The sequence below is a fragment of the Bos taurus genome, chromosome 10 (genome assembly GCF_002263795.3).
Source record: "Bos taurus isolate L1 Dominette 01449 registration number 42190680 breed Hereford chromosome 10, ARS-UCD2.0, whole genome shotgun sequence".
Taxonomy (NCBI): Eukaryota; Metazoa; Chordata; class Mammalia; order Artiodactyla; family Bovidae; genus Bos; species Bos taurus.
Genome location: NC_037337.1, coordinates 60,793,714 through 60,816,000, shown reverse-complemented (window position 1 = coordinate 60,816,000; position 22,287 = coordinate 60,793,714). Strand labels below are relative to the sequence as shown.

Here is a 22,287-nt window from a genome sequence, read left to right as displayed (position 1 = left end):
TTATACGCAGAGTACATCATGACAAACGCTGGACTGGAACAAGCACAAGCTGGAATCAAGATTGCCGGGAGAAATATTAATAACCTCAGATATGCAGATGACACCACCCTTATGGAAGAAAGTGAAGAGTAATTAAAAAGCCTCTTGATGAAAGTGAAAGTGGAGAGTGAAAAAGTTGGCTTAAAGCTCAACATTCAGAAAACGAAGATCATGGCATCTGGTCCCATCACTTCATGGGAAATAGATGGGGAAACAGTGGAAACAGTGTCAGACTTTACTTTTTTGGGCTCCAAAATCACTGCAGATGGTGATCGCAGCCATGAAATTAAAAGACACTTACTCCTTGGAAGGAAAGTTATGACCAACCTAGAAAGCATATTCAAAAGCAGAGACATTACTTTGCCAACAAAGGCTCGTCTAGTCAAGGCTATGGTTTTTCCTGTGGTCATGTATGGATGTGAGAGTTGGACTGTGAAGAAGGCAGAGCGCCGAAGAATTGATGCTTTTGAACTGTGGTGTTGGAGAAGACTCTTGAGAGTCCCTTGGACTGCAAGGAGATCCACCCAGTCCATTCTGAAGGAGATCAGCCCTGGGTGTTCTTTGGAAGGAATGATGCTGAAGCTGAAACTCCAGTACTTCGGCCACCTCATGCGAAGAGTTGACTCATTGGAAAAGACTCTGATGCTGGGAGGGATTGGGGGCAGGAGGAGAAGGGGATGACAGAGGAAGAGATGGCTGGATGGCATCACTGACTCGACAGACAGGAGTCTGGGTCAACTCCAGGAGTTGGTGATGGACAGGGAGGCCTGGCGTGCTGCGATTCTTGGGGTCGCAGAGTAGGACGCAACTGAGCGACTGAGCTGAACTGAATAGGCACTCTGGTTTACATAATAGATATAACTTTGAAAAATTGATGATTGCGTTTCTTATACCTTAATCACATCTGAATGCATAAAAAGGATCCCATTATTTAAAATATTTTACCAAAATTCTTTCCAATGAAAGTATTTTGCAGGATAAACAGTAAGCTTCTAACATATATATATCTACTAAATTTAGATAATTCTTGAATAAAGTTTCTTAACGTGGAGCTGTTCTGCAATCCTTCTTTTTCTTACACTGGCTAGAGATCCAGCTTTTCTTCAGATATATCTTTAATCCAGTCCCTCGATTCTCTTTTATATTAGTGTGGGCTAATATAGCTTAAACTCTCTCATTGTTCTGTTTTAACTCCGTGTCTCCTGACTCCTTGTGCAGGATCTGCTCTCAACAGCCCACAACTAGAAAGCCTGGGGAAGAAAGGTGAGGGCAAATTACAATGACTCTTACCAGCGGGAGGAAAGCTAACTTAGCTTTATTCAGTCTATGACTGCTCTTTCTTCTCCTGCTTAGCTTAGTTTGCTTTCAGTTAAGTTAGAACACAACTTTGAAAGATAAACAAGTGAGATGTAACATGAATGTAGCTGAGACTAGTGAAGATTATGGAATGTACAAAGGACATAACTATTCTGGAAGATAATTGATAAATTATAAATTTAATATTACGTTCAAAATAAATAATAAAATTGTCTTCTCTAGGCCCTAACTTGGACATTTATACATTCAATTTTGGCATATTGGAATTGTGCTGTGGTAGCTATAACATTATCAAATTCTCTAAGCATCAATAATACTTTGAGGTTGTTGCATGAGGTTGTGTCTCAAAGTAGGATTGAGAATCAGTATTAGTAATATACACAAGTATAATGTATTGAGGAAACAAGTACACTCATCTCCAACCCCAATGCCTATCACCCTTGCCTTGGAGAAGGACTTCATCAGCTTCTGTCTAGACTAGAGCTGTCATCTCTTCACTGGCCTTGCGTCTTAGCAATCCATCTCTTACGCTATTAACAGAAACATCTTCCTAAGCCGTTCAGTGGCTCCTGTCTCCTATAGGATAAAAACCTAAATTCAACTAGCCACATAAGGTTTTCATGATTTGGTTATGCTATGTTTATTGTTTTTTCTCTTGGCAGTTCACCTTGTATACGCTACAAGCACAGCAAACCAAGCCCCAAATGCCACAGTATTTTATGCTTTTTCTCTTTCTCTATATTTTATGCTTTGTCACTTTCTCTCTCTTGCCTAATTTTTCCTGTATCACTACTATCTTGCTACAAACTTTCACGATTTTGTAGAACAGATGTTGAGGAAAGGCAAGACGGTTTATGTAAGAGGAAAACCATAGCCATTTACTATATAGCTCTTTGAGAAATAAGCAGGTCGACATCATTTTTTTGATCTTCAAAATTATATGATGGGGTTCAAAAACCAAGTTGTTGTTTTTTTTTTTAAAGAAGTTATACTACAGTCCTAAAATAAAGCTGATCATTTTCATTGAAGAGATACTTTTAAAACCTGCCTTTGTGAACTTTGACCACCCTCAAATACCTGTTGTATACAGAATACTTTTATTAGTATCATTGTCTAATTACAGCAATAATCCCATAAGGGATGGGTTGAGCAGGGCATGACTTTTCAAGGATGGGGAGGAAATATTAGAATCTTCATGAAATATGTGCAGTTTTAAAAACTCCTAGTAATTCTGAAATCTTTTTCCCTGAAGGATGTTCAAAAATGCCTGCCCCATCCCCAACACCTAGCCTATCATTCTGAGAATCACTGGTTAAAGAAAAAGTACAAACCCAAAATAAAGAATTAGTCTGAGTGAATTCTTTGAAAATATATAATGGTGAGATTCCTCAGGGATCACTAAAATGATCACAGTTAGTCAACATTTTCTAACAGTAAGAATATGTGGTGAAAATTCCAAGTTTACAGATTATGCTACCATCTTTAAATTAGTAAAATAAGCTAATGATGATAAGATTCTGGAAGAGATAATATGTGTATATACCTAAGCCAAAAACTGGCAGATGAGTTTTCTCATGAGTTTGCAGTAAAATTTAAATTATATTTATAAGACAAAGGGCTCTGAACAATAACTTCCTCATGAAAAAGCATCAAGCAATCACTCTGGATGTCTTCCTAAAGATATTAATATATACTTTTAGTCAAGAGACCAATAAAGTAATGGGCATCATCAGGAAGAAAGTAAGACACAAAACAGAACATATTATAATAGTTCTGTGTAAACAACATGGTATATTTACATCTGGAAGACAGATGTTATCCTCTTTGCTTAGCACGAATAGGGACTACACAGTACAATGGAAGCATCCTAGAATTAGAATGAATGAATGATGTAAGATTCATGCTAAAAAATCTGGGCTATGATCTAGATAAATAAATGTTTATTAAGATGAACTATATTCAGTGTCTATAAAATCATAAAAATATGGAGAAGCAGAATAGAGACTTGTTAGTCAACTTATGAAATATTAGAACTAGCATGCACCTAAAGCCTTAATGTTCTAGGAGCAAGGCAGAGAAATAGACGTGCTATACTACACAGCAAACAGAAAGCATATGTGAGTTGTTACACATGTAAGTACTGCATGCGAAAAATATAAATAGGTTCAAGAGAGGTTTAGCCAAAACTAAAAATGAAACCTATAACTGATTAGAAAACTAGAGATGTTTGGAATCAAACATGGAGCTGATTGAGCTGGCATAATAAAATATGATCTGAGATGAACTATAGTTTGAATAAACCATGGAATTTTGTGCTTCTTATCTAATTAGATGATCTCCAAAAATGTAATGAAAATTAAAGGGAAATTTAACAAATACTTCTGGTTAATCAATCTTTACCCTTAGGTTCTTCTGATGTTTAGCATGATTAAGACACACATTAATTCTTTGAATCCTGGAGTATTAACAATTTACATTTGCTGATTTAAAGTATGACACACTAGTTAACATGGGGTTTATGCATTATTCTGTCCTTCAGCACTTAATGAGAGTCTGCCAAGTACAAAGCCTTATAATAAGTACTAGAGATTTGCAGAAGTTGTAAGGTAATCTCTCCTCAAATAGCTTGTAAATCAGATTTAAAAAATAGGCTAAAATTATGAGGAACAATAAAATAGAGGTGATTGCTTTTGTAGTATAGCAATGCATTCTTAAAGTAAAATAGATGATGACAGATTAGAAAACTGTAAAAAATTATGGAGAAACTTGAATTTTAATTTGGCTTTGAAAGAAATATGTTGCTAAATGGAAGCTGTTAAAATACTGATTCCTAAGCCTCCCCTCAAACCTATTGGATCAGACTTTCTTAGGAGTAGGAACTGGGCATTTGAAAATTTTTAAAGAGTTCGTCATGTGATTCCATGCAGCCAGTCCATGAGGCAATACTTGGAAAATACTGAAATAGAGACTCTATGTAATTACGGGAACTGGTGGGCAGATGCAAGAAAAGTTTCTGGCAATTTGTATGGGAGAGAAAGACAACGAGCAAATCAGTTTGGAGCCAAAGGCCCATGTAAGTTGTAGAGGAACAATGGGAGAAAATTGTACAAGTAGGCTGGAGTCAAATTTTGGAGGGCATTGAATTCCAAGAAAAAGAAGCTTTATTTTGTTTTGCTTTTAATAGGGTATACCACTGAAAGTTTGGAAGCAAAAGAATAACCATTATAACATGTCCTTTATGAATCAGTTCAGTTCAGTTTAGTCGCTCAGTCGTGTCTGACTCTTTGCGACCCCATGAATCACAGCACACCAGGCCTCCCTGTCCATCACCATCTCCCGGAGTTCACTCAGACTCACGTCCATTGAGTCAGTGATGCCATCCAGCCATCTCATCCTCTGTCGTCCCCTCTTTCTTCTGCCCCTAATCCCTCCCAGCATCATAGTCTTTTCCAATGAGTCAACTCTTTACATGAGGTGGCCAAAGTACTGGAGTTTCAGCTTTAGAATCATTCCTTCCAAAGAACACCCAGGGCCGATCTCCTTCAGAATGGACTGGTTGGATCTCCTTGCAGTCCAAGGGACTCTCAAGAGTCTTCTCCAACACCACAGTTCAAAAGCATCAATTCTTCAAATTAGAGATACCAAGGGAACATTTCATGCAAAGATGGGCTCGATATAGGACAGAAATGGTATGGGCCTAACAGAAGCAGAAGATATTAAGAAAAGGTGGCAAGAATACACGGAAGAACTGTAAAAAAAAGATCTTCACGACCAAGATAATCACAATGGTATGATCACTCATCTAGAGCCAGACATCCTGGAATGTGAAGTCATGTGGGCCTTAGAAAGCATCACTATGAACAAAGCTAGTGGAGGTGATGGAATTCCAGTTGAGTTCTTTCAAATCCTCAAAGATGATGCTGTTAAAGTGCTGCACTCAATATGCCAGCAAATTTGGAAAACTCAGCAGTGGCCACAGGACTGGAAAAGGTCAGTTTTCATTCCAGTCCCAAAGAAAGGCAATGCCAAACTACCACACAATTGCACTCATCTCACACGCTAATAAAGTAATGCTCCAAATTCTCCAATCCAGGCTTCAGCAATACGTGATCCGTGAACTTCCAGATGTTCAAGCTGGCTTTAGAAAAGGCAGAGGAACCAGAGATCAAATTGCCAACATCTGCTGGATCATCGAAAAAGGAAGAGAGTTCCAGAAAAACATTGATTTCTGCTTTATTGACTATGCCAAAGCCTTTGACTGTGTGGATCACAATAAACTGTGGAAAATTCTCAAAGAGATGGGAATACCAGACCACCTGACCTTTATGAATAAAAATAGGTAAATATAAAGTCAGAGAGACTGAAGAGTGGTCTGGTTAAGAACTAGTTTCGGTACAAATAATGAAGGACTGGACTAAAGTAATGGTAATGGAAATGGAAGAGAAGTACTAGACACAAACTTCGTAATACAAAAAGGGCAAATGTGATTATTTCTGGTACAGTTTCGGGTAGCTGGACTGCCTTTTTATAGTTTCAGTATCTTTCTCTGTAAATTCATATTTTAAAAATTTCTTTTACTTTCCATTTTCATTCTGTTGAAAACATAACTACTCAGTATTAATAAGAGTCTTTGTTAAGACTGCTAGCAAAGAATGAGTGCCTAAGACTTATTAAGAACCAATGACCAAAATGGCTTTAAATCATGCTTTAATTTTTCAATGCTGATTACCAGCATGATCTAAAAACCAAGTGTTTAGAATTGTCTTATTGCCTGGGTGGCAGAATATTTAAATATAAATTAAAGAGGGAAGATTACATTATATACATGCCAGCAAAACTTCATAGGACATAACAAAGTTAAAATAGAGGGATAATGTGGATGTGTGGTTCATCTTCTAAGCTGGTATCTCTGTGAATTACGTGAAACCTACTTGACTCCTAGAGCTAGTTGTAAGCAAAGTGTGAAAGAAAGTGTCCATAATTTCTCCCTTTTGTGACCATTTCCTCTTTCATTCTTGGTGTCCTTATACTTATTCCATTAGCACAGTCACATTTTGCTCTCAGAGAAGATATAGACACTTACAACACATATGAATTTATGTCTCTGCGTTATGTCTCCCTGGTATATTTGTATTTTGAGCCTTCTCTCTAGTCTTATGTAATAAAAAATTTGGCTTCCTTTGGAATGTATTTGAGGCTTCAGGAAAAGTCAGAAAATGGGAGAGAGTTTTTAGGCAGTAGGAAGAGATTATTTTCTATTTCACATAAAAATCTGATATTTACCTCACATCTACTGGTATTATGGTATCTGTACTTGTGATAATTTTGGAGCCATTTTTAGAACATAGTAAAGTGTTGTATTTGGCAGATGTACATATTTTACATCTGCCAAACATAAAGAATTCTTTCTGAATAAAAGTATAGAACCTACAAAGATAACAGGGCAAGCAAAGTATTTCCTTCTGGCTGATTGAGGGAATATGCTTTCCCTGGTGCAAAGAGGAAAATCGGCTCCTTTATGTTCCAGAGAGGCTGTAAATGATAAGGAAAAGGTCAATAAATTGGTATAGAAATTTAATTCTGTGTAATACAGTTCAGTGGTGTTCCTATGACATTACTCAGTAATATGCCAGTGGAATCATCCTATTTGTTGCACAACTGAATAGTTTGCTTCTAATCCTGGCATAGTTCTAACCCTGCTGAAACAAGCTGTTGTAACTTAAATTCTTTCAAAACAAAACACTGCCATCACTGTACCACAAGCCAATGTACTTTCTAAAGATTTTCTAGTGTTTCATTTATTTTCTTAAAAAATTCCCGAATGAAGGACACGATTCTTTTTACCTAACCCAACAAGTTATTTAAGTGGTTTTCCACATCATTATACAATAGATATAGGAGTGATAAGAACCGTAATTGATTTACCCTCCCACCCCCCAGTGATGATGATAGTGTGGAATCAATTCTCTGGTTGCGGAACATTTCAGTTACATTTGATACTAACAATTATGCAATCATGTGGAACTGTTTTGAGTTTCATGCTGGTTTGATGGGAATTACACTTTCTGGGTTTTGGTAATAATTTATGTACTTGTGTTTCTTTTTTGCTGGCTTTGATTTGATTAGTTTTCTAATTTCTTTTAGTGTATTCCAAAGTTCTGTCTTAGATCTATTATTTAACAGTTATAGAGCATGCTTTTTTAGGATAATGTGATCCAAAGACAAGATTAGTATTATCAACCACATGTATCAATTGTGTTATCTTACAATAGTGAATTCTAGGGTTCCTGGGAAAAGTAAGAGAATCTGGAACCTGCTAGAGGTCACCACCTCCACAAAGTCTTTTGTACCACCTATCCAAGTGACATCCTATAAAGAAACACAGGGAAAATGAACTTACTTTTTTCCCAACTCAAACACTGAACTATTGCCACTCTGCAGCGGAGTCAGCACGTGCACAGCATACCAACCTAATGGTCCTAATCCAGCACTAGCCTGAAAATAAAATCTGTCTTCATGTTAAGCAGTCACTTTGCTTAACAAATTTATTTCAATCTAAGATAATTTGGTGTTTGTTTTACTATAACTTTTGAGAAGTCAATTTTAAACAGCATGTACACATTACTAAAGATCACCTGCTTATGTTTCAGGTTGACACCTGGAAACAAAATATTGTCAGTTACGAATCCTTAAGCAAATACATCTTATATAATTTTCACATCTTGATAAAACTTGGTTCATATATAAGTTCCACATGTAAGTTGTTTATAAGAAAATAAATGACTCATAAATCATCTTAAAAATTAATTTAACACTGACACAGACTTAAAGTAGTAGTATATGAGTCTTTTGTCTTCTTATAAGCAATTTATTTACAGTGGTCTATATAAGATTTATGATACTCTGCTTTTGGACACATTTGCTTTAAATAATTAATCCTTGATTAGAGGTAAATATATCATTCTTTTCACTGAGTACTGTCTATAAATAAACTGCTACTTCTTTCAGAGACACTTTGAAAATTAAACATAATTCCATTTCTACTTGAAGGAGAGGAACATTAAAATTAGTTTAATTATCAAAATATTTCATATTTGGTTCTAAAAAATTATATACAATTTATAAGAATTATTTTATTTCATTCTAAATCTCAGACCAATAAATCATTTGGCTTTTAATAGCACAACAATTTTTATTCCCTTTCTTAGAGTCAGAACAGTAAAAACATCTTTCTTTTTATAGTCAAAGACAAAACAGTGACTTATGGATTAAATTACTAGCTGTCACTAAAAATTCAAAAAACTTAAAGTTTTGATTTCGCTAAAAGCGGACTAAAATTAGTTGAGGCGCTCATTTATAACAACTATTGGCATCAGTTGGTGCTAGTGGTAAAGAATCTGCCTGCCAATGCAGGAGATGCAAGAGATGCAGGTTTGGTCCCTGGGTCGGAAAGATTTCCTAGACTAAAAAATGGCAACCCACTCCAGTATTCTTGCCCGGAAAATTCCATGGACAAGGTAGCCTGGTGGGCTACAGTCCAGGAGGTCACAAAGAGTTGGACATGACTGAGCACACACACACACATTGGCATAAATGAATAAACTAATCTTAATCACAAAGAACTTGTCATGAAGAAGTTACACCTTTATTTTATTTTTTTTAATTTAATTTTATTTTTAAACTTTACAAATTGTGTTAGTTTTGCCGAATATCAAAATCAATCCGCCACAGGTATACATGTGTTCCCCATCCTGAACCCTCCTCCCTCCCCATACTATCCCTCTGGGTCGTCCCAGTGCACTAGCCCCAAGCATCCAGTATCGTGCATCGAACCTGGACTGGCAACTTGTTTCATACATGATATTATACATGTTTCAATGCCCTTCTCCCAAATCTTCCCACCCTCTCCCTCTGCAACAGAGTCCATAAGACTGTTCTATACATCAGTGTCTCTTTTGCTGTCTCGTACACAGGGTTATTGTTACCATCTTTCTAAATTCCATATATATGCGTTAGTATATTGTATTGGTGTTTTTCTTTCTGGCTTACTTCACTCTGTATAATAGGCTCCAGTTTCATCCACCTCATTAGAACTGATTCAAATGTATTCTTTTTAATGGCTGAGTAATACTCCATTGTGTATATGTACCACAGCTTTCTTATCCATTCATCTGCTGATGGGCATCTAGGTTGCTTCCATGTCCTGGCTATTATAAACAGTGCTGCGATGAACACTGGGGTGAAGTTACGCCTTTAAAAGTAGTTGATAACAGCAATAATATGACTGAGAAGCTATTGGCTAAAATATATTACCATAATAATTAGCAAATTCAAAATGAAAAATAATTGTAAGGAAAGAACTGAGGACTACCTAGCCACTTCAATCCAAAGAATTCTCATTTCCACAGCATGATTAAAGAGTCCATTGATCCCAGTTTATCAGCAGATGATGGTATTGAATAGAAAGAGTAATTATACACGTTTCAGTATCACTCCCACAAGTAAAATTTAAGCCCTGCATACAACTGTAATCAAACTGAGACCTTCTGACTCATTCATCTTTTGAAGACCTTGGGATTGTGAACAGAGTATGGATGATGACGACATTCCAGGATGTGACAGTAGACTACAGATTAAAGGGTTAGAGGAGTACATGTGAGGCCACTTCAAGTGATACTGACAGATACTTCCCTTTAACACTGTGAATACTGGGAATGATGAGTAAATATGAAAACTTTAAAAAACACTAACATTACTGCCATATTTTTAAAAGTCCAATATCACGCAGAATTCTTTGGTGCTATGCAAAATTATTTTTTATTACTAACAAACATTTCTGTCAACTTTATACATCTAGCATAGCCAGAATTTTATTGTGAATTTAGATCACAGAGTGATTTGCTTATGCAAAATTCAAGAACAAGATACAGAGAACTGCCATCGCTTCAAACTTCACAAAACTTAAACACGTTATCATTCGCACCCTAACTTTTTCTCATGTGCGCATTCTCAAAATTAGCCAGGTTTACAATGATCCTTGACTTCTCTAATTCCCTATTCTTCTCTCTTGGCCTCAACATCTATTGGGCCTAGAACCTGAGGAAATGGGCAGAGTAAGAAGGATGAGTAAATGAGATAGAAATAATCTGAACCATTGCTGTGAAGTGTATGTTGAGAAACTGTGTTCTATTATATTGAGTGAAAGATGCTAGGTTAGATAACAAGGTGGTTCATTCCGGTATTATGCTCCACTTCCTAGAAAGTAAATATAGCATATAGGCATTGAGAAGGGAATCATCCAGAAAGAATGGAAATAAATGCTTCCAGGAACTCAGCAACTAGTCAGGAGAAATTCCAGGATGTAAAAACATCAGGAACTATCTGGAGTGACATGGAGTGTATTTGTTGTGTTTGTCTTTGTGTCTGAGATGGTTACCAATAACATTCAATATGAATACAAACTTTATTTATTTGTTTTTGGCTAGATGTAAAAGTGAAAAGTCTGAGACTGTTTTCTAGCTACAGTTTTGTAGAGAAGATAAGTATTTTTAGAGAGGGTTAAAAAAAATCTAATTCAGGAAGGAAGCCAAGAAGAAAAAAACTAAAGAAGCTTGGAAATCTAAACTATCTTTAAGAATTTGGTGAATTTAATAAACAGTGACAGGTTTAAAAGACATTTGCTCCTTGGAAGAAAAGCTATGACAAACCTAGACAGCATATTAAAAAGCAGAGTCATCACTTTGCCGACAAAGGTCCATATAGTGAAAGCCATGATTTTTCCAGTAGTCATGTATGGATGTGAGAGTTGGACCATAAAGAAGGCTGAGCACCAAAGAACTGATGCTTTTGAATTGTGGTGCTAGAGAAGACTCTTGAGAGTCCCTTGGACAGCAAGGAGATCAAATAAGTCAATCCTAAAGGAAATCAACACTGAATATTTGTTGGAAGGACTAATGCTGAAGCTGAAGCTCCAGTACTTTGGCAGACTGATACAAAGAGCTGACTCATTGGAAAAGACATTGATGCTGGCAAAGATTGAAGGCAAAAGGAGAAAGGGGCAGCAGAGGATAAGATGATTAGACAGCATCACTGACTCAATGGACGTGAATCTGAGCAAACTCCAGGAGACAGTGCAGGACAGAGCAGATTGGCGTACCACAGTCCATGGGGTCACAAGGAGTTGGTTGGACACAACTTAGCAACTGAACAACAATTTCTCTTACCTCATCATTTAAAAACTAGATGAAATTGTAGAAGGATTCTATTAATCAGATTAGAATAGCAAATTGTATTTCTTCAGTTTTAACACTATGTGATTTATATTTTAATTTACATTTATTTTAATACATTTTCAATCTGCATATACCACTTAAGATCATTTTGAAATTTATTTATCCTCAAATAATGCTTTAAAAATAATTAATTTGAAGATATATTGTAAAATAATCATGTGTTAGAAGGGAATATTTGATACTTATTTACATAAAATATGAATCATTATACTAAACTTTATAAAATAATCTTGAAAATATAGTCGTGTCTGACTCTTTGTGACCCCATGGATAGTCCATGCAATTCTCTAGGCCAGAATCCTGGAGTGGGTAGCCTTTCCCTTCTCTAGAGGATCTTCCCAACCCAGAGATCAAACCCAGGTCTCCCACATTGCAGGCAGATCCTTTACCAGCTGAGCCACAAGGGAAGCCCGAAATAAAATTTCTTTTTGATAGGCACACTTTTTACTATATCAATATTCTAAAATAATGAAATGATTAAAAATATTATTAAGGAAGACAGATTATATTACTGTAGTTTATGGCCTATATTAAGGGAAATAATGAGCAGTATTCTGTCTTGGGCTAACTATATTGATCTAGTTAGGGAGAGGGTGGGAAGATTTGGAAGAATGGCATTGAAACATGTAAAATATCATGTAAGAAACGAGTTGCCAGTCCAGGTTTGATGCACGATACTGGATGCTTGGGGCTAGTGCACTGGGACGACCCAGAGGGATGGTATGGGGAGGGAGGAGGGAGGAGGATTCAGGATGGGGAACACACGTATACCTGTGGCGGATTCATTTTGATATTTGGCAAAACTAATACAATTATGTAAAGTTTAAAAATAAAATAAAATTAAAAAAATAAAAATAAAAAACTGGTTTTAGGTAAGTAATATAACTGATGGAGATTCTGGAATCCATGTGTATGATGTATGACTGAAGAAACTACAGATGCTTTGCCTTGGTATGACCAATGTCTTAATCTCTTTGAAGCGCTGTTATATGGAAAAAGTATTGATTATCTTGCAGAATTTTAGAGGATATATCTGAGAGTATGTAGTAATACCTAGGATCAGAGCTATCTGATAAGTGTAATGAGGCACTTCAGCAGTTGCTAATCTATAATACATTAATGTGAGTATATAGACAGAAAGATACAACAATAGACAAAACAAGATAGCCAATATAGGGTAAAGGAGAGGGAGGCACTGTATCAGTTGAAAAATGTAATGACTTTCATTACAATGTAATGAACAATGTAATATTTAATAACTAATGTTGAAAAAGTTAGCTAGCTATTTTCAGGAACAAAATATCAGTTTAGAGTTCCATCTCAAACCATGTGCCAAAATTAATTCCAAAAGAATTTAAGAGATATATTTTAAACTTAAATTACAAAAGCAAGAAATAAATGTATTTCAGATAGTAGAATGGAAAAATACTTTTAAGCATAAAAAACAATATCATAAATTATCAAGAAAGACTGATACATATGGCTACACAAAATTAAGCATCTTAAAATAAATGTATAGATTAGGATAGTGCAGGATTAGAGAAAGAGTGAGAATTAGGAATAGAATGAGGGATGTTGACAGTGCCATAATATTCAGAGAATGTTTTTGACTATTGGAAATAGGCACTTACCCTGGTTTAGGCACTTATGAGGTCACTGCTGGCCTTGAAGAGATAAAGCCATTAAGCAGATTAAAAGTTAGGATGCAAGTGTTAAATTGAGGAAAAGTGAACAAATTTAGTCTATATGTTCAAGAAATTTGGTGTTAAGTGAAAAGGGAGCTGCTGCTAAGTCGCTTCAGTTGTGTCTGACTCTGTGTGACTCCATAGACCGCAGCCTACCAGGCTCCCCCGTCCCTGGGATTCTCCAGGCAAGAACACTGGAGTGGGTTGCCATTTCCTTCTCCAATGCCTGAAAGTGAAAAGTGAAAGTGAAGTCGCCCAGTTATGTCCAACTCTTCGCGACCCCATGGACTGCAGCCCATCAGGCTCCTCCGTCCATGGGATTTTCCAGGCAAGAGTACTGGAGTGGGGAAAAGGGGGCAGGGCAGTCTTTTGAAAAGATTTCAGAGTTAGAGGCATGAACATTTTATTCATCTGGCCCATAGGCACAAAGCTTAGTGCACATGAAAACATCAAGTACTTATAATGTATTTAAAACTTTGAAACTTAGACACTGACAGTAAAATTTGACAGGAAAATTAAAAACTAGAGATTATCAAATATTTAACTTATAAAATATATTATGCCAACTTCTTTATTTATTAAATTTAATAATACTTTTTCATAACATACAAAAACAATCAGATAATTTTTTTCTTTGCAAGAATTCCCTAGAAAGTACAATATTTGCAGAAATGAGTTTTCAAAAATAGCAAATGATAAATAAAATGAGTTACTTTAGACCAAGTAATTTCAAAAGAAAATCTATATAAAAGTTTTAAATAGTTATACTGTATCTAATGAAAATTATGGACGTATTTTGCCATTTGATTATAAAAATATGCTTTCAAAAATAAAAAATCAGTGTACAAAAATCAAAGCAGTGCTAACACATATCTTAGACTTACTCTTTAATTAAAGCCATAATAACATTAAATTAGTAACGAAGTTGATCAAGCCTAAATATTTTACGTGCTTTACTATTTACTTATATAAGTTAATTATAATTTGCAACTTGATGTTTTAAAATATCATTAAGAAAATTTCCAAACATTTTAACGTTAGATTTATGTTGGGTGGTCTTGAGAAACAATAGTACGTAGGGTGTATGAATATCTTAAAACAGCTTTATTGAGAGAACAATTTGGAAAGCATATTTTTGTGAACAAAAGGCAATGAAGGGAGGGACTGAAGACATCCAAGACGGACAGGAGGATACAGAATCAAGAGTATAATGTTCTTTGAAGGCAATTCCTTTGAATTTACAATATCGTGTGTGCATGCTCACATGCACGTTTAATAATAATTTGAGCAGTCACATGCAGGATATTTAAAAAATAATACTATGATATAGGATTTTAGTGTGTCAAATACACAACACACATTTATTTATTTTTTTTAACTTTTAAATTTTATTTTATTTTTAAACTTTACAATATTGTATTGGTTTTGCCAAATATCGAAATGAATCGGCCACAGAATTCTTTATTGTTCTTGACTTGTGACCAAGGTACAAAAGTCAAAGCAGTGCAAACACATATCTTAGACTTACTCTTTAATTAAAACCATACTAACATTAAATTAGTAATAAAGTTGATCAAGCCTAAATGTTTTACATGCTTTACTATTTACTTACATGTTAATTATAATTTGCAACTTGATGTTTTAAAATATCATTAAGAAATTTTCCAGACATTTTGGAGTATATTGAGTATTTCTGTATACATGTGCTATGGATATTTATTTATAAATCTATGTATGTACAGTTATTTATAAAATAACCAATGCTATGTATCTACAATAACAAGGGTACAACATACAAAGTACAAAGTGCAACTAAAAAGACCAGAAGGAATTTAATTAATTTAGAAAAGATGTTTTCAAATTTTTTAGACTTGAGACAACTTTATACTCTTAAAAACTATTGAGGACCCAAAGAGCTTTTGTTCATATGGGTTTACAACTACTGATACTTCCTGTATTCAGAATTAAACTGAGACATTTTAAAACTATTTATTGACCTATTTAAAAATCAAAATAATGGCCAATTATGGGACAGTTCATAATATTAGCATAAGAAGAAAACCAGGGTTGTACAATTCTAGAAATTTTCTCTTTTTATCTACTCTGCATATCCAATTAATTTTCCTAAAACACAATCTGACATTTTTCAAATTTCAAACATTCAAAGACTCCTCACTGTTAACAAATAAATTAAAAAAAAATTTTTTTTTAGTTTTTATTTTATTTATTTATTTTTAAATTTTATTTTATTTTTAAACTTTACATAATTGTATTAGTTTTGCCAAATATCAAAATGAATCCGCCACAGGTATACATGTGTTCCCCATCCTGAACCCTCCACCCTCCTCCCTCCCCATACCATCCCTCTGGGTCGTCCCAGTGCACTAGCCCCAAGCATCCAGTATCGTGCATTGAACCTGGACTGGCAACTCGTTTCTTACATGATTGGCAATCAAGGCCTTCAACAAACTCACCCTAACATTTTTTCTAACTTTTTCTATTTCTTTGATACATTTCCTACTCCAGATAGCTCTAATTTCTATCTTCTAAAAATGAGTTATGAATCATAGACTCTATTATCTTAAACTTTTATCTCTCAATTAGCATGATGTTTCCATTCTACCTATGTCAACCTTATATCTTCTTCAAGATGTAATTCAAGTTCTGTCTGTTCCTCAAATCCTCTGTTGACCACCTAGGATATGTAATACCTCTTTCTTCTGAATAACTATTGAATTTATCTTCTATTCTGTTCTTTTTAGCAACTGGCATATACTGTTGCTTATAATTCATTTTAATTTTCTGTAGGAGGAAATATAATTGATTTGATATATATTTTATTAATCCAGATATTTTTATGATATTACAATTAAAGTCACCACATCAAGTTTCTAAACTATCACTCAGTTCAGTTCAGTCACTCAATCGTGTCCAACTCTTTGCAACCCCATGGACTGCAGCATACTAGGTTTCCCTGTCCATCACCAACTCCCACAGCTTGCTCAAACTCATGTCCATCGAGATGGTAATGCCACCCAACCATCTCATCCTTTGTTGTCCCCTTCTCCTTCTGCCTTCAATCTTTCCCAGCATCAGGGGTTTTTCAAATGAATCAGTTCTTCGCATCAGGTGGCCAAAATGTTGGAGTTTCAGCTTCAATATCAGTCCCTCCAATGAATATTCAGGACTGATTTTTTTTAGGATGGACTGGTTGGTCTCCTTGAATTCCAAGGGACTCTCAAGAGTCTTATCCAAAACCACAGTTCAAAAGCATCAATTCTTCAGCGCTCAGCTTTCTTTATAGTCCAACTCTCACATCCATACATGACTACTGGAAAAATCATAGCCTTGACCAGACGGACCTCTGTTGGCAAAGTAATGTCTCTGCTTTTGAATATGCTGTCTAGGTTGGTCATAACTTTTCCAGGGAGCAAGTGTCTTTTAATTTCATGGCTGCAGCCACCACCTGTAGTAAATTTGGAGCCCAGAAAAACAAAGTCTGTCATTGTTTCCACTGTTTCCACATCTATTTGCCGTGAAGTGATGGGACTGGATCCATCATCTTAGTTTTTTGAATGTTGAGCTTTAAGCCAACTTTTTCACTCTCCTCTTTCACTTTCGTCAAGAGGCTCTTTAGTTCTTCTTCACTTTCTGCCATAAGGGTGGTGTCATCTGCATGTCTGAGATTACTGATATTTCTCCCAGCAATCTTGATTCCAGCTTGTGTTTCATCCAGCCCAGCATTTCTCATGATGTACTCTATATATAAGTTAAATAAGCAGGATGACAATATACAGTCTTGATGTACTCCTTTTCCTATTTGGAACCAGTCTGTTGTTCCATGTCCAGTTCTAACTGTTGCTTCCTGACCTGCATACAAATTTCTCAAGAGGCAGGTCAGGTGGACTGGTATTCCCATCTCTTTCAGAATTTTCCACAGTTTATTGTGATCCACACAGTCAAAGGCTTTGGCATAGTCAATAAAGCAGAAATAGATGTTTTTCTGGAACTCTCTTACTTTTTTGATGATCCAGCGGATGTTGGCAATTTGATCTCTGGTTCCTCTGCCTTTTCTAAAACCAGCTTGAAATCTCTGCACCTTCCCCTCAATTTTGCTGTGAACCTAAAACTTTTCTAAAAGATAAATTCTTAAAAAATTGTTTCAAGCAAGAAATGTTCAAACACTAAAGTCATAAATGCCACTAATGATATGAACAAAGAATTAGCATGGATATTTGATAGGGAAACACCTAAAATTCTAGGAGGAGATGTTGGAGAAGTTTTTAAAAATGTAGTAGAAATTTATACCTACGTTCCTCATTTCTCATTCTTAGTACAATACAGGCTTAAATAACAAATAGGCAAAATGGTTTAATGAATGATTAAACCACAGGGGAAAAAACCTCCAGGGAAGCCATTTTGGGCATATTTCCTAGTTTGTAAGGGAGACATCCTAATGAATAAAATGATACTTCTGTTGACAATATTGTTGACAAAAATATTGCTAATGAGGTGAAATGGCCAATTTACTTGACATATTGTTTCATTTTTCACGTTCTATTGTATGAGCTGATCTCTTTGATTTGTTTTTGAAGTCTGTCATTATATTACCACAGTCATTATGGTAACAACTCAATGCACTCATGTAATATGCCTTACATATTTGGGAACACATTTATTATGTTATATATAAACATGAACTTCTTGTAAACATAAATCCAGATTTTACAGTATGAATGTATTATCACGACTGAGCCTGAAGGGAAAGTGTCTATATATTGTAATTAACATTACCTCTATCATTCTACAGTTATATTTTATAGACAGTGGGTCTATAAAAGAAAAGCCAGCAAATATGACAGATTTCATTCCCTAATTAAATCTGGCCCTGAAAGATACTCTAAGCCTTTGCATCAGTACTCTTCTTTCTATCTAAGAGAAAGTGTAATATTGAACAAGAGGGAAATAGCAGAAATAAAGGGACTTGAAGGAAAGGAAAGGTAAACACTGACTTCTTCACAGCATTTTTACAGTGGTAAGATCTTCAGAAAGCAACTATTTCATATGTCCTTAAATAGATATATTTACCCAATTTTGAAGGTACTACAAATATGCTGAACCCATTCTTCATTGTATTGATATAAATTTAAACTAACTGGATTTTGCTGCATAAATTACTTCCCTTTGATCTTCCTGAACTGAATAAGAAGAACAGTTAGCTGCTAGAGAAAGTGCTCCAAGAGGGCAGGGTTTGAATTGAGCAGCTCTGAATTGAGCTGAGGACAGAACTGGCTTTCAGAATATATTATGTCAGCAATAATAATTACTATAAAGTTTAAGTACAAAAGTAAATATGTTACAAGTTATATACTTTCACGGTATTATATAGTGATTAAGAGCCAGACCACTCGGGTTCAAATTCCACTTCTGCCACTTACCAGCTGAGAGAATCTGGGCAAATTAATTAACTTCTTTGTGCCTGAGCTTGATCTATAAACTGGGGATAATATGAGTACTTGCCTTATAGTCTTGGTGATAAGTAAATGTATTAATATATAAGAGTGCTTAAACAATCCTTTGCATGTGGTATCAACTCAGTAAACATTAAATATTACTGTTATTATTATTATAGCAATGCAAAGAAATAGAGAAAACAATAGAGTGTGAAAGACTAGAGATTTCAATAAAATTAGAGATACCAAGGGAACATTTCATGCAAAGATGGGCTCGATAAAGGACAGAAATTGTATGGACCTAACAGAAGCAGAAGAGATTAAGAAGAGGTGGCAAGAATACACAGAAGAACTATACAAAAAAGGTCTTAATGACTCAGATAACCATGATGGTGTGGTCATTCACCTAGAGCCAGATCCTGGAGTGTGAAGTCAAGAGGGCCTTAAGAAGCATTACTACAAACAAAACTAGTGGAAGTGATGGAATTCCAGCTGAGCTATTTCAAATCCTAAAAGATGATGCAGTTAAAGTGCTGCACTCAGTATGCCAGCAAATTTGGAAAACTCAGCAGTGGCCACAGGACTCACAAAGGTCAGTTTGCATTCCAATCACAAAGAAGGGCAATCCCAAAGAATGTTCAAACAATCATACAGTTGTGCTCATTTCACATGGTAGCAAAGTAATGGTCAAAATTCTCCAAGAACTTCCAGATATACATAGTGGATTTAGAAAAGCAGAGGAACCAGAAATTAAATTGCCAAATTCCACTGGATCATAGATAAAGCAAGGAAATTCCAGAAAAACATCTACTTCTGTCTCATTGACTACACTAAAGCCTTTGACTATGTGGTTCACAACAAACTGTGGGAAATATTTAAAGAGATAGGAATACCAGACCACCTTACCTGTCTCCTGAGAAACCTGTAGGCAGGTCAAGAAGCAAGTTAGAACATTACATGGAACAACTGACTGGTTCAAAATTGGGAAAGGAATATGTCTAGGCTATATATCGTCACCCTGCTTATTTAACTTATATGCAGAGTACATCACGCAAAATGCCAGGATAGATGACTCACAAGCTGGAATTAAGATTGCCAGGAGTAATACAAACAGCCTCAGATATGCAGATGACACCATCCTAATGACAGAAAGTGAAAAGAAACTAAAGAACCTCTTGATGAAGGTGAAAGAGGAGAGTGAAAAAGCTGGCTGAAACTCAACATTCAAAAAACCAAGATCATGGCATCTGGTCCCAACATTTCATGCAAATAGATGGGGAAAAAATGGAAACAGTGGCAGTTTTATTATCTTGGGCTCCAAAATCACTGCAGACAGTGACCGTATCCATGAAATTAAAAGACACTTGCTCCGTGGAAGAAAAGTTAAGACAAACTTAGTGTATTAAAAAGCAGACATCACTTTCTGACAAACACTTTCTGACAAAGTGATGTTAGCATATATATATATATATATATATATATATATATATATATTTTACATATAGACATAGCTATGGTTTTTCCAGTAGTCATGTATGTAAGTGACCATGAAGAAGGCTAAGTGACAAAGAATTGATGCTTTTGAATTATGGTGCTGGAGAAGACTCTTGAGAGTTCCTTGGACTCTCAAGATCAAACCAGTCAATCCTAAAGGAAATCAACCCAGATATTCATTGGCAGGACTGATGCTGAAGCTGGAGCTCCAATACTCTGGCCACCTGACACAAAGAGTGGAAGCATTGGAAAAGAGTGTGATACTGGGAAAGAGGGGGCAGGAGGAGAAGCGGGCGACAGAGGATGAGATGGTTGGATGGCATCACTGACTCAATGAACATGAGTTTGAGCAAACTCAGAGACAGTGAAGGATACGAAAGCCTGGGATACTGCAGTCCATGACATTTCCAAGAGTCAAATGCAACTTAGCAACTGAACAATGATTATAGTAAATTGGAAATATAATTGTAGAGAAGAAAAAGCTTCAAATATGTAACTTTTTTGAAACCAAATATCTTTTTCTGCAAAATAAAAAAATTGATAGTTTGCACTTCCCACATTTAATAAGGACTAAGTGTTTGTATTTACATGTTCTGAGTGGGTCGGGGTGTCAGGCTGAGTAAATAATCACATTAATAATCTTAACTCCCAGTTGAAACAAATAAGAACAAATGGTCATTCTTGGATAATCTGTAAAACTAAGTGAATAACTGACATATCTTTCTGTGATTCCTTGCAGACATCATGGAAATCAGGACAGTGGCTGTTGGAATTGTAGCAATCAAAGGAGTGGAAAGTGAATATTATCTTGCAATGAACAAGGAAGGAAAGCTCTATGCAAAGGTATTGATAGATGATAGCTTAGACTTAATTTCTCAAACTTACTTTTGTCAAAAGTATCTTCCCTTTCTGAAAAGTAAAAGTGAAATTAATTCCTCTCACACTATGTAATTCAATGATTTCATTAAAACATTTTCTATTTAGGAATTAAGGAAAAATGTTTTCTGTGTCACCTTGGACAATTTGTTTAAGCTCTCTGGCCTTTGTTTCATCATCTGTAAAATAAGTTGGATTAACTGACCCTTAAGGATCCTTCTGGGCTTCCCCAATGGCTCAGTGGTAGAGAATCCACTTGCAATGCGGGAGATGTGGGTTTGATCCCTGGGTTGGGAAGATCCCCTGGAGGAGGAAGTGGCAATCCACTCCAGTATTTTTGCCTGGAGAATCTCATGGACAGAGGAGCCTGGCGGACCATAGTCCAAAGTGCTGCAAAGAGTCAGCAACTGAGCATGCATGCATGCAAGGATCCTTCTAGCTCTAAAATTTCATTTGCACTTTAGATCTTTAAAATATAAAATTTCCATCTGTCAGCTCTTTTTGTTAAAGTCCATGCAGTTTGCACTTTGTTGATATGAAAATTCTTGGTGAAAAAAATCCAGACTTTTGTTTATCAACAACAATCTCACAATGATAGACTTTGACTTATAAGCATTCCCATTGTTCCCTCTTTATTACAATACAAAATATGTAACAGTTTATCCCACTATGATACAGTATAATTGACTTTTATTTTGTATTCCTGGCATAGACTACATAAAAATATAAGTTTAACTGAATGAATGACAAGCTGGATGGATGAGCAAATTAACTTTTTAATTTTCCACCACTATCACAGGTAGTATAATAGTAAATGAATAAAAGTTGTAAAATATGACTTCAGCTGAGGGAAGGAGTATGTGTGTGTGCTCAGCCAGAGGATCTGCTAATTATATAAAAATCTCAAGGTTAGGAAAAGAGTGACTTGGGCATAGTAATATGAGAGCTGCTAATTAGAGGAAAATAGCTCTTAAGAATAGTAGCAACTGATTGCCAAAAAGCAACATGTTTGGAACTATGTTGCATAACTAAATGTATAGCATTTTAGCTTTGTAAAAAAATCTGATCTTTTTTCAAATATGCTATCCAACAAACTGCATTATTCTTGATCAAAAAAGTCATGTAGGTTTT

General features: G+C 35.5%; 2 protein-coding genes across 5 annotated transcripts in view; one reads left to right on the top strand and one right to left on the bottom strand.

Moving 5' to 3' along the window:
- Positions 1 to 22,287, bottom strand: part of FAM227B (family with sequence similarity 227 member B) — a 212,363-nt gene that overhangs the window by 108,730 nt on the left and 81,346 nt on the right. The gene's annotated exons all lie outside the window — the stretch shown is intronic.
- Positions 1 to 22,287, top strand: part of FGF7 (fibroblast growth factor 7) — a 61,649-nt gene that overhangs the window by 38,157 nt on the left and 1,205 nt on the right. For both annotated transcript variants that reach the window (XM_005211861.4, NM_001193131.1), the window contains one exon: positions 21,020 to 21,123. In XM_005211861.4, the coding sequence (XP_005211918.1) occupies positions 21,020 to 21,123 (104 nt within the window). The remainder of the gene's footprint in view (positions 1 to 21,019; positions 21,124 to 22,287) is intronic.